At 39.5% G+C, this 13243-nt stretch overlaps 1 protein-coding gene across 1 annotated transcript in view; it reads right to left on the reverse strand.

The window, feature by feature from the left end:
- The window catches only part of LOC115088505 (F-box only protein 28-like), a 32504-nt gene extending 19608 nt beyond the window's left edge, over nt 1-12896 (reverse strand). The window contains 2 exon segments of the mRNA XM_029596766.1: nt 12097-12292; nt 12723-12896. Of these exon segments, the coding sequence (XP_029452626.1) occupies nt 12097-12292; nt 12723-12896 (370 nt within the window).
- Nucleotides 12897-13243: the final 347 nt, after the last annotated feature.

Genomic DNA, 13243 nt, shown 5'->3' on the forward strand with positions numbered 1-13243 from the left:
ACAAAGCAATCTATGCAGAACACGTGGACTGGATGAATGCAGTTATACGCATACACACTCCACAAAAAAACCTGCGCTCAGCAGGTAAAGGTCTTCTTACAATTCCCTCTATTGCCACTGCCAAACTTACCTCTGTTAGGGAAAGCGCTGTTTCATTAGCCGGTCCAGGTCTTTGGAATATGTTATCCATAGAATTAAGACTCCAGAACGATTTAAAAAGCGTTTAAGAAAGCACAGTGACTGTTTGCACAAGCGTTCCAATTAGAATTAAGCCAGTAACTCATATTTTTATATTTTGATGCTTTCTTTTAACTATTTTTATGCTTTAAATGGGTATGTTTTAATGTGATTATTTATTTTTCTAATTGCTAACATTTATTTTATGATTTGATTCATTTATATAATTTTGAGTTCTTTTTAGTAATATTTACTTGTTTGCTTTAATATTTTTACTGTATTTTTATTATTTTTAGTTACAAAACATTGTAAACCAGTGTAAAGGTAAATACCAACATCGATATAGAAAATTAAGTAAGTAAATAAATAAATAAAGCAAAGAGGGGACAGAGAACACCACTGCCTGGTACTTTTATTCAATGTAAAGGCTTCAGAATAGCCACCACTAACCTTAATACATGCTTGAGGAATATCATATAATTTCTGTACCCATGTGCTGAAATTATCATATAAACCCACCGTTCAACACCCCATACATAAAAATGCCTAGCAGACCCTATCAAAGGCCTTTTCCATGTCAATTGCAAGCAGAAGAGAGAGCTGATTGCTCTCTTGCTGCCTAAATAGCATTAAGTATATTATAAATAGCATCACTCGATATTATCAGAGGTCCTCCTATCCTTAATGAATCCAGATTGATCCTCATGTATCAACACTGGCATCATCTTGGCCAACCTAACTATGAGAATTTTTGCTAAAACTTTAACATCTATATTTAATAATGATTTTGGCCTATAAAGACCCACAACTAGTTTTAGCTCTTCCTTCTTTTGTAATACTGTTAGTCCCGCCTGCTTCATAGGTGGTGGAAGCCATCCCTCCATAAGCAGATAGTTGAACATATCCTTTAGGGGGTTGTACCAGAAGACCTGCAAACTGCTTATAAAAATCGGGCTGTGAACCCATCCAACCTGGGAGACTTAGCTTTTAAGCCCTTGATGGCCACTTGTATCACAAATTCTGTCACCTGTTGTTCCAGGGCCAGGCTTGGTAACCATCTCTGCTAATTAAGTTATCAATTTCCCCATCCCTTATGGCTTTATCTCCAGAATATAAATCTTGATAGAATTCCAGGAATCTCCTCAAAATCTAGTTAGGTTCGTACAATTGTCCCTCCCGATCCTTCACTTGATGCACTCGAGCAATTTGGTTTTTCAATTTACAAGCTAGAAATTTTGATAATTTGTTACCAGACTCAAAATAAGTTTGCTTCACCTGTATCGTTTGATAGTTTATATGATCAATGGTTTAAGTTTTTAATTGCACCCGTAACTGCTTCATCTTTCTTAATAAAACTTTGTGCTTCCATTCTGAATCTTCTATGGATTCTCTTAACATCTTTCCTGACCACAATTCATCCACAGGCGCATGACTTTTAGCCACTAATTGTTTTCTACAATGCCATGTTCTGGATATAGGGCTATATATATCCACAACATGGCGTTGAAGAAAACAATTAGTGGCTAAAAGTCATGCGCCTGTGGATGGGGGTAAAGCACGGAGGAAAAAAAAGAAGAAAGCATAACAGAAAGCAAGATGACAGTGCACGAACCACAAGGAACATACAAAAGACAACATGTCTTCTCGCGTGGTTTTGATCCTCCTTCCCCTTTAAAACCCTGGCATGCTGATGCGGCAGCAGCCCTGCGGAGCCACCATACTTTTCCTTCCAATCGGTAAGTTTTCCTTGTTTTTAGCTTTATTCCTTCCTAGCAGTTTAGTTTACCTTCCTGTTCATCCTTCTTGTTGTCTCTTATCTAGATAAAAGTTTTTCACACACTTCCCCCTTCGGGTTCACTTCAGAAATCCTCCCCGAAGTAGATGCTGGTGTTAATATCGTGGTTAATATGTTTGTAAGGTACTTTTTCTTCACACGTTCACTTTTCCATCTCTTTCCAAGATTTTTTAAAAGCTATTTATATGTTTCTTTGTTTTGTTTTAGTTGATCTGAACTCCCTCCGCAGGGCTACACAACACATTCAACATATTCCACACTTCCAGGTTACAAACTCTACCGGTACTGTTTGTGTGTTCGGATGTTGTCTTTTGTATGTTCCTTGTGGTTCCTGCACTGTCATCTTGCTTTCTGTTATGCTTTCTTCTTTTTTCCCTCCGTGCTTTACCCCACTCCCTTCCCCTACTCCTCCCTTCCTCCTCTTATTACTTTGCTTCTCTTTCTCTTTGGATATTTGACCCATTCCCTGATTACCTGGCATTGCATTAAACATCTTCTCATGTTTATAGTAACGCCAACCTTTTAATATGGTCACTTTCGTCTTGATTTCTATTTTTATTATTTAACATTACATCAGTTATTCAATTTGTATGTATTCATATTTACATGTTCTTGTTCGATGCCATTGATTTATCTGTGCTGTTGGTGTCTTTTGTTATTTTTATGGTTCCTTATTAGAATATTGTTTTGATTCCCTAGTTTTACTCTTTGGCCTTTGTCCCTCCCCAAGGCAGTCCTTGTGGCGAAACACCGTCCGTGTCGGGGGACAGGAGATTTGTCTACAAGCAACCATTAAATACACAAAGGATATGCTGATCTAATTAATCTTTAAGCCTCAGTTATTGAGTAATTTAAGATAAGGTTCCACGAACTCTTATAGTGCTATACTATCCTTTATTAGTTTTTTGCTAAACATAAACCTTTACCTTTTTGCAACACTGGCTCTTTAGCTATTTCGATATTAAGAAGGGCTACTAATAGCAATTAGTCTTGGAGGGTTCAGCTTACAATAAGTGTGATGGTCATTTCTTTTCTACCATTGTTTATGGAGAGGGGTTTTTCCTTGGGAGTTCATTTTTGGCAGATGTTTGGGTCACCTGGGAGGAGTGGGATCTGCCATTTGGGGAAGGTGATTCATAAGGGTTTTTGGGAACATGGAGAGAGGCATTTCATCCTTACTATTGCCTTATTTTACTCACAAAGCAAAGCGGAAGCTGATCCAGTTGGCTGTGTAATAGTGAAGAGAACAAGAATCGGATGATGGGAAAGTCCTGCCCAAACTCGGCCAGAGTTGGGCAAATTTCAATAAAGGGCTTTTTCCATCATCCGATTCTCGTTCTCTTCACTTATTTTACTCCCTGCTGTGTCAGCATGCTGATTTTTCTTATTTAGCTGTCCTGAATGTACAAGCATTACCTTAGAAAAAAATATCAAAATATATATGCTAAGGTGGTCCATATTATTTCTCTGAATGTTAAGGGGCTTAACACCTCTCGAAAATGCTATTTTTTGGCTCAGGAGCTTGATTATCATAAAGTGGCTATTGCGCTTATCCAGGAACCACACCTGCATAAGTGTCACGAGCACTTACTGTCTCTGCCTTCCTTTCCCCATAAATATCTTGCAGCTAGTTCTAAGGGAACAAGGTATGCAGGGGTGGGCATTTTGATTTCCTGCTCTCTAATTTATGCGTTGCTTTTTCAAATGACAGATTTTCAGGGTCGGTTTTTACTGGTCAAGGTGAGAGTGGGAAGGGATATTTTTACTATCTATTTCCCCAATTCTGATCAAACCTTTTTAAAGACACTAGATGATGATCTTTTATTGACTCCTGCAGAAGGCTTCGTGGTGTCGGGTGGGGGATTTTAATTTTACCAGAACCTCGTCTTTAGATAACTCTTCCTTATCCCCTGCCTCATTACAAGGAATGTGGAGGGTGCTGTGCTCTCTTATGTCACAATGGAGTCTTGTTGCTATTTCGAGACAGCGCTATCCCACATCTCGCACTTACACATTTTACTCTTCCACTCAAGGGACTTATTCCCGTATTGATTATTTTCTTATAGATAAGGCTACGTAAAATCGTGTGCTGGGGGCAGGAATTGGAAATATTATCTGGTCCAGTCACGCACCTGTAGGGGTAGATATTCAGCTACAAGATACGGACAGAGGCCTCCGCTTTTGGCAATTAAATGAAAGCTTATTGAAAGATGAATCTTTGTCTATCTCTCTAGGCAAGCATTTACAGGAGTACTTCAAGACAAATTCCTTGGCAGAGATATCTAAAGAAGTAGTTTGGGAGTGCTCTAAAGCAATGGCACCGGGGGTTTTCTCATTTATCAAGCATCCTTTCATAAGCGAGAGCAAGAGAAGCATAGGAATACTCTTTTGGCCCAGATATCTTTTCTGTCTACATATGAAAACCAATCTCATATTATATATAAATGCCTGATTCTTGCCAAGTCTGAGCTCCAGGCACCCGAGTTCTAAACCATAAATTAAAGATACTTAAACAGTCCTATTATGAAGGGGGAAATAAAGCTTGGGCGTTATTTGGCTAAGTGCCTGAAAATCTTTTATACTCAAGGACCTATTGTCAAAATTAAAAAACTCACCAGGAGATCCAGTGTCTACTTCTTCTAGTATACGGGACTGTTTTACATAGTTTTATACAACCTTGTATGGTAAGGATGGGAATATTGTTGATTCTGAAATCAAAGACCATCTCAGCTCCGTATCCTTGCCCATGATTACTATGGAGCAACAGCAATATCTGGATAGCCCCAAACACTCCTGAATTATGTGATTAAGCAGTTAAAAACAGGGCAATCCCCAGAATTAGATGGATTTTCTAGTGGGTATTACAAGCGGTACTCCCATATTCTAGTGTCCTCTTTGACTGACATGTTCAACTATATTAGGGAGGGGGGCTCTCTCTCTGCGAATTCTAATGTAGCTGGCATATGGGTTATAGCTAAGCTGGGCAGAGACCTTATGTTATGCGGATCTTACCAGCCAATTTCGCTGATAAATTTAGATTTGAAGATATTGGCAAGAGTTCTAGCTGAAAGGCTGAATAAGATATTGCCTTCTCTAGTGCATTTTGACTAAGTGGGCTTTGTCCCAAGCTGCATGGCTGCCCATAACGTCTGCAAAATTGTTGACCTAATCTGGTGGGTCCAAAAGGAACATATGCCATCTGTTTTACTATCTATTGATGCTGAAAAAGCATTTGACCTAGTCCATTGGTCTTTCCTATTTAAAACTTTAGATAAGATGCATTTAGGACCCTTTTTCCTTCAATGGTTAAAAAACCTGTATTAATCAGGGGCAGGGGAAATGAAGAAAAGAGGATCTATATTCAGACAACAACCAATAAGGACTGAATTGCACAGGCTGGGTAAACAAGCATGGGAGTAGCTTGCTTATTATGGTGGTTACTACCCCTAAACAATTAGCAAGATACTTCACTTAGATGCAGCACCAGCACTGCTATCTATATTGATGGCGGGGGTGGAAGGGAAATAGAACCAAAAAGTTACTTATAAGGGCCAAGAGTAACAGCTAAGTATGAAAAAAATAACTGCGAAAGCTTGCTGGGCAGACTGGATGGGCCGTTTGGTCTTCTTCTGCCATCATTTCTAGGTTTCTAATCACCAAAGGCCAGAGTTAAGATTAATGGAGGCTATGGCGATTGCTTTGGTATAGAGAGGGGTACGAGGCAGGGATGCCCAGTGTCCCCCTTACTGTTCGCTCTGTTTTTTTAACCTTTTACCTCCAGGATCCATTCATCCCCACTAGTCACTGGGATCAGATTTGATGATCTTCACCAAGTCCTTCATTTTTGCAGATGATATGTTGACTCTGTCCAACCCTTTTAACTCTTTAGCTGGTATTATTGATGAGTTGGATTAATTTAGTAGTTTCCAGTCTTAAGGTCAACTGATAAATATGAAATTCTGAAAATTAATTTGGCTGAGACTAAGGTTAATAAGCTTAAAATGTTTCCCTTCAAATGGGCTAAATGTGCTCACAAATACTTGGGAGTCCATATTGGATCTCATGTTTGATCTCTATGCCCTGAACTATATCCCCCTGCTGAAGGCCACAGACTGTGATTTGGACAGGTGGTCTCGGGACACATTCTCTTGACTGGGTCACATAGCTATAATCAAAATGAATATACTACTTAGATTTCTCTACTTATTCTCCACCCTTCCCATTTTTCTTTCAATTGCAATATTACGTTCTTGGCAAAAAAAGATTTTTTATTTATTTGGAAAAAAATGTCCCCCAAGGGTAGCTCTGCCAATTATTTTTCAACCCAACTTACGGGGAGGTCTTGGAGTCCCCAATTTGATTTGGGATTATGGTGGCTCCCAATTGAGGGCTCTGACTGATATACATAGGACAAAATCTGTAAAGCAATGGGTTCTGTTAGAACAAGCATTAATAGGTATGATGCCTTTATCTGCCATGCCCTAGCAGCCTAAATTTTTTTGGAAGCCGCTTTCATGTTTTCAGTTTACATTACAAGTTACCACGAGAGTATGGTCTCAATGGCGGTCACTATTGGTTGGTAATGACTTATTTTCTTCTTACTCATCTTTTTCACAATATTATCTTTCTAGCAGGCTTGCAATCCAAGGCCTTTACTAAATTGCTGGCTTCGGGTATCTTCTGCATTGAGCATTTTTTTCATTCAGGAGAATTTTTGCCTGCTGATGCTTTTAGAGATAGAGTCTGAGGGATGTGGATTTCTTAGCTTATGCACAAATTAAGCATTTTATAGATTCCTCATTTCGAGCAGATATCCTACACCAAACCAGATCCCTATTTGAAACCTACTGCCAACAAGCAGATAATTTGCATGGTCTGATTTCTAAAATTTATACACTTTCTTAATGGCCAATTATCTGAACCCTTTAAACATTTGTGTGATTGGGACACTAATCTGGGGCATCCTCTTGAGTACTGAGGACTGGGATTCGGTTTTCTTGTATCTTGGCAAATGCTCTATATCAGCCAGTCTACAAGAGAATCGTTATAAATTGCTATATCGATGGCACTTTATGCCAGTTCACTTGCACCCGTTTATTCCTCAAAGGGTCAATATTTCCTGGAGAAACTGTGGCGGTATTGGCACTTTCTTCCATATATGGTTGCAATGCGAGAAGGTAGTTTCTTTTTGGAAGCAAATTATGGAGTGGATATCACAACTTCTAAAGGTGAATGTTAGTGTTGAATCTTGTCATGGCTTGCTGAACCTTCCCATATCCAATTTGAATAAGCACTTACAATGTTTCCCCCCCCCCCCCAACAGCTGTTCAGAGCGGCCCGTGAGTTAGCCACCTTTTGGAAACGAGCGAAGGTTCCATCAGCTTTGCTGGTGATCCAACACTTACATGGATATTGTCGATTAGCTCGTCTCACTGCTTTACAACATAGTCTATTGCCATTCTTCAAGGCCACCTGGGGCCCTTTTATGACGGCTTCGAGCCCATGACTGAGCGGTGTTTTGGGGTTTGATGTTCGTGGCTAATGTCACTTAGGGAGGTGCTTTCTCCTTTCATTCATTTTTTTTACATTTTCTTCCACATGTTTTCTTAATTGTTTGTACTTATTGTATACTTTATTTTCTAAATCCTAGTGCTTTAGGTAATGCTGCATCGTGCATTTGTTCTAGTCTTCTTCAATGTAAGTGATGAACTTGTCAAGCTCTGTGGGTGGGGGGGAGAATTGGTTGATTGCTTTCTATATACACTTGAGATGAAAGTGGTGTATTTACATGTATGTTCTGTTTTATATGTGTTTATGCCGTATCATCCAATAAACGTTTACAATTAAAAAAAAAAAAAAAAAAAGAAAAGGTACAGAGAAGGGTGACCAAAATTATTAGGGAGCCTTTCTATCCCTTTTATGGAGAAAGGCAGATTGGGGCTGTTCAGCTTGGAAATGAGATGACCGAGAGAAGAGACAGCATTGAAATTTATAGGTAAAAAGGGAATGGTTATTTACCCTTTCAAACAACATTAGGACTAGGGGCAACTCCATGAAACTAGCAAATTATAGGAAGTATTTTTTCACTCAGTGCCCAATCAAGCTATGGAATCTGTTGCCAGAGGATGTGGTCAAGGCAATTAACAGAGGAGTTACAAAGGGTTGGATAAGTTCCTGAAAGAAAAGTCTATAAACAGTTATTAGCCAGGTAGACTTGGGCAAGCTAGTGCTCATCCCTGGGAGTGAGACTTTGATGGTCTGGGAAACATAAGCATGGGATAACCTGCACGGCACAGCACAAACTACCATATGCTTACTGGGCAGACCATTTGGTCCTTTTCTGACATCATTTCTGTGTGTCTATGAGATACAAGAAACAGATCAGATGCTCAGGATCTGCCATATACTTGTGACCTGGCAGACAGGATGCTGGGCTCGATTGATTTGGTCTGACCCAGCAGTGCAAGTCTGGTTTTCTTTTATGTAACCAATACAATGTTGTGCATTGTAGGTTTAACCACCAGACTAAGGATGTAATTATTTAAAAGTTAATCAATTTACATTTCAATAGTTTAAATGGTTAACCATTTAAAATGTGTGGAATGTTCTTGGTTCTCTTTGATATATCCTCTGCCTTCAACACCCTTGCTCTTATTAGTCCATTTAAAATCATTTGGTATTTCTTCAGTTATGAATCCTACCAGTTCAGACTAGGTAGCAATATTTCAGATTAATATGATGGGACCACTGGAGTCCTGCAGGGCTCAGCCCAGTCAGCCACTATTCAATATTTACTTCTCCCCATTATGTGGATTCTATCATGTCTTGGTGTTAATTATAAAATTTATGCTGATATTCAGTTTTTTTTTTATTTCTTATATTTCATCTTGGTCTCATACATTTAAGTTTAAATTATGTTAAATCCTGGTTTTCCCATAATAAATTGCTGCTTAATATTACAAAAGATGAATTGATTACCCTCCATAAATGTCCACGCAGTATAACCCACTCATTCAGCTCATAGATTCTTAAATCACGTTTAAACCATCCATACACATGCACAACATGTTGGCAGACTGAAGTTGGAAGGGCTGTATGAATACTGTCTTGGTATAAAAATTGTCCTTTTTGAATTAAAGCATCCGAGATGTACTTTGAGAGTGGAAGAAGAATATAAGAACTTTAACATCGCTCGTTGTGATTAGGTTTTGTTGCGCATCCCGTCCGGGCCTGCTCACCTTGTTCCTGCACTGTCGGGCCCCGGGCCGTCCTCTCCCGCTGCAAGTGCCTCCCGTCCGTGGCGCTCCGCGGCGGTGTCTCCCAGGCCCTCCACATCGGGCCTAGCTCCACACTGGGGTGTGGCGTCCTCTCCGGCACCAGCCCCACCCCTAGGCGCGCAGACCGCCCGGCCCTTTAGAGGGTCAAGGGCAGGAACCAGTTCCACGGCGCAGCCCGATGACGTCACGTAAGCCTCATATAAAAGCGAGGTCCTGTCCCCCAGGACCTCGCCTTGGCAATCCGGTCGACACCGTGGTGTTTGTCTACTCCGTGTTCCAGCGTCTTTCCCAGGTAGTACCCCTTCGGACTGACCTCTGCCTGCCTGACCATTCTCCTGTCTGCTGCCTGGAACAGACCCTCGCTTGCCTTGACTACACTCGGACTGACCTTGGTATTGACCCTTGCTTTGGCTGACTACTTCTGAACTGATACTCTGGCTCTGACCCTTGCGCTTCACTCGGACCCACTCTTCTGGCCTACTGTGACTACCAGACCAGCCTGCTGGGAATCCACTCGAGGCTTCCACCTGACTAGACCTGCAGGTGCTGCCTGCCTCGCTCGGAGACCCTTCCTGAACTGTGATCTCCCCTGAGGTCTCCGGAGCTTCCAGTTCGGGTCTAGTCCATCCTATCTGTGTTAGCTGCGCACCCTTGCTTGTGGTGGGCACACCCTTCCACACTCTCCGGGAGACCATCTGAGGCCCATCTAAGTCCAGGTGGTCTGGGTACCCAAGGGCTCAACCTGTGGAAACCCTGGACTGTTATTGGTGAAGCTACAGTTAGCCTCTGTCTCCTCGTGTGCACCGTCTCCTGGTGGCAGGCACTCTCTGGGTTCGACCAGAGGGCCTACCAATCCTACACCAGGCCAAGGGTCCACCTCCAGTGCAACAAGTTTTAAGAATGGTTGGATGTTGTGCATGGGTATATATTGTTTAAATTGATTTGAGAATGTATGAGCTGAATGTGTGGGTTTTAATTTAAATTTTAAATATCAAGTGTGATTGTGGTATGTGATTTTTGGTATTGATGTATATGTTGTATTTATGAAAATTTTGAAAGAATTGTTGAATAAATCTGTATATCATTAAATTAAAGTTTGTGATAAATATTGTAAAATAATTTAGCATTAAAATTACTATGTTTCAATGAGTAATATTCAAATGATTTAATTGTGACACTTTCGCTTATCTTTATTGTGCTGTATTATTTATATTCCACCTTATCCAGTGAAAAGGCCATTTCAAAGCTGCAATAAAACTAGAGCGAAAACCTTCCAAAATTAAGCATCTTAAAAACGACTCATATAAATTAACAAAATAAAAAATACAAAACCTAACCTATAACACAAAAGTCATAGCAGCAAAGTACAAATTACTAATATAAAAAGTATTAAAAAACAAACAAACAAACAGTCATATATGACAGGATAACAAAATTTGAAGGAATAATAGACCCTATAAATAAATAAATAAATTGCAATAGAGGAGCAAACAGATTATATTGTGATGTCATGGAAAAGAGAATTGTGTAACTCAAATGCCTCCAATTACAAAATACAGCTTTTGGAATTTTGGGGCCAAGGGAACTGACCACCTAAGGCCAATTTTAAATCAGTTACACTATCAGTCGAAAACAGGATGAAATTAAAAATTCTTACTTTGTCATCAGGTGGGTAAACACGATCGCCCCCCCAGGTATCTCTCCCAGCTTCTACACTCCCTCAAGAGAGCTTTCTTCCTTCCAAATGGTCCTTCTATCCTCTCCTCCTCTGGGTCCAGCCAGATTACCTTGCACCAGACTTTGCTCAATCAACTGCTATGCCCCAAAATTATGGAACAAGATACCACTACCCCTTATGCTTGAGACATCTTACCTTAGGCTTGACATTCTTGACAAGCCTTGACTCTTTCCCAGAACATATAAGGTAAGATAGTATACACACACACACACGTATGTAATTTGACATTCTGCCTTTTCCAAGCTAGCCTCAAGGCAGATTACACTCAAATTTATAGGTTAAATTCCTATTCAATTACTATTACAATTTACAATCAACATTCATTTCTCTGATATAGAAGCAAGAGAGGAAGGCTCAGGTTGTTTGGTTAATAGAAGAAGATAAATATCTGATCTCCTAGCCGTGGTATGAGGAAGTCCATAAAGGTTTGAAACGCTGAAGGTGTTTTGGAAATATGGGAAAAAATTTTGCATCTCTTCCTCCTGACGAAGCCAAGCATTGGTGAAACAGGAGGTCCTTTGTCGAGAAGAGTTTGTATTAACAGGAGGACACGAGATGTGGCAGCTGGAATGGCTTGAAACCTAACAGTACATTTACAGAGCAGAATTGCAGCTACACACAGCACACTTGCAGAGCACATATAAATCTCAGAGACAGTGTACTCAGTGCTGGAGACATCTATAAATTATAATTTAACAATAGTTATTGATATTTGGACAATTGACATTGATATTTGGACATTTTTAGATCCATTAAGTGTCTTGTGATAGGACATTTGAGCACTTAATATATATTGAAATGAACAAAATCAATGTTTTAAAAAAAAAGTGTAAAAGAAATTGTTTAATAAAGAAGTGTGATTGTATAAAGTGAAAGGTATTTTGTTAAAAAGATACAGAAGTGTTCATAATTGCATAGTTACTTGGTATGTGTGTATATATATACACACACATACACATTTTATTATTATTTATTTTAGTCTTTGTTGGGAACATTGATAATAGTCTTTTATTAGACCTTACAAAAAGGGTGGTGAGTATACATTTATTCTATGCATAGAGGCATGGAAAAAAACACCCAACCTGAAATGTGAACAGACTGGGCCATACCTGGAGGAGATCCTATGAGACGTCCTGAAACATCTGAACCAGGTAACTTCCTCTTCAGAATTGGAACAATTTTCTCATCAAAATACTCCATGGCCATCGATGAGATGTCCCTCAGTTCCTGAAGGACCTCGTGGGCTCTCTGAGGAGCCCTTGTAGAGTTCACGTATCTCAGCACACGGTAGATTTCATCAATCACCTAGAACATTTAGAGTTACTTAGACATGTTCTACTGAAGATACTGGTATGGGCTAATGACAGAATTTTCATGGGCATGGACATATTTTGCACTGTTTAAGGATATTTTAAAGTTATAGTTTTGTACATCTAAACTATTAAAAAAAAAAAAAAAAAGACTTACTATATGCTCCTTATAATATACTCTGAAAATGTAATATTAGAACTAGAAATCCTAATAAGTGACTAAAATCCAAGAAGAGTTTATGAAAGTAGACAGTAATATGTATTTTCATGCTATAAAATTAGTACACACAAATCATGCAGATAGGGAAGACTGAAGGCCAAATCTGCAAGCATAAACCTATACACCCCCCTTTCACAAGAACAAAAGCTAATTTTTGGAAGAACTGTAAACACATGAAGGTAGGACCTGAAATAGCCCATCTTACCTTTCCAGGAATGAAGCAGCAGAGATTGGAGTCTACATATTTCATGAAAGTCATATTTAAAAGCGACAGCCTGGTTTCCACCGCAGCTAGAATGTCTGCATGGCGGGCCAATGAGTGATTCCTCCTTTCCGACTCCCGTCTGTCATTAATGAAAAGGGACAAGGCAGGTATCATGTCATGGATGACACTTGCTCAAACTTTCTCCTGCTGATAAATGCTTTGGATTAGAGTTAGGACAATAGTAGATACAAAAAATGTCTAACAAGGATGTGGGCTTTCAGCTGATCTACCTACAACTTCTGTGATGGGAATGGATGGATATACTCAATATTATGAAGAGTATAACATGAGGTCAGACATATCATCACATAATATGGAAGGTGATGGAATTTATACAACACATTGCAGAAACATTCCTGGAATAACATTCACTTAAAATAACCAGCAAACAGTATACATGACAACCTGGTGAATATCAGTGGTGAATAATTGATGGAAGCAAATGGAAAACTTGAGACATT

The sequence above is a fragment of the Rhinatrema bivittatum genome, chromosome 3, assembly GCF_901001135.1.
Source record: "Rhinatrema bivittatum chromosome 3, aRhiBiv1.1, whole genome shotgun sequence".
In the NCBI taxonomy this organism is placed as follows: Eukaryota; Metazoa; Chordata; class Amphibia; order Gymnophiona; family Rhinatrematidae; genus Rhinatrema; species Rhinatrema bivittatum.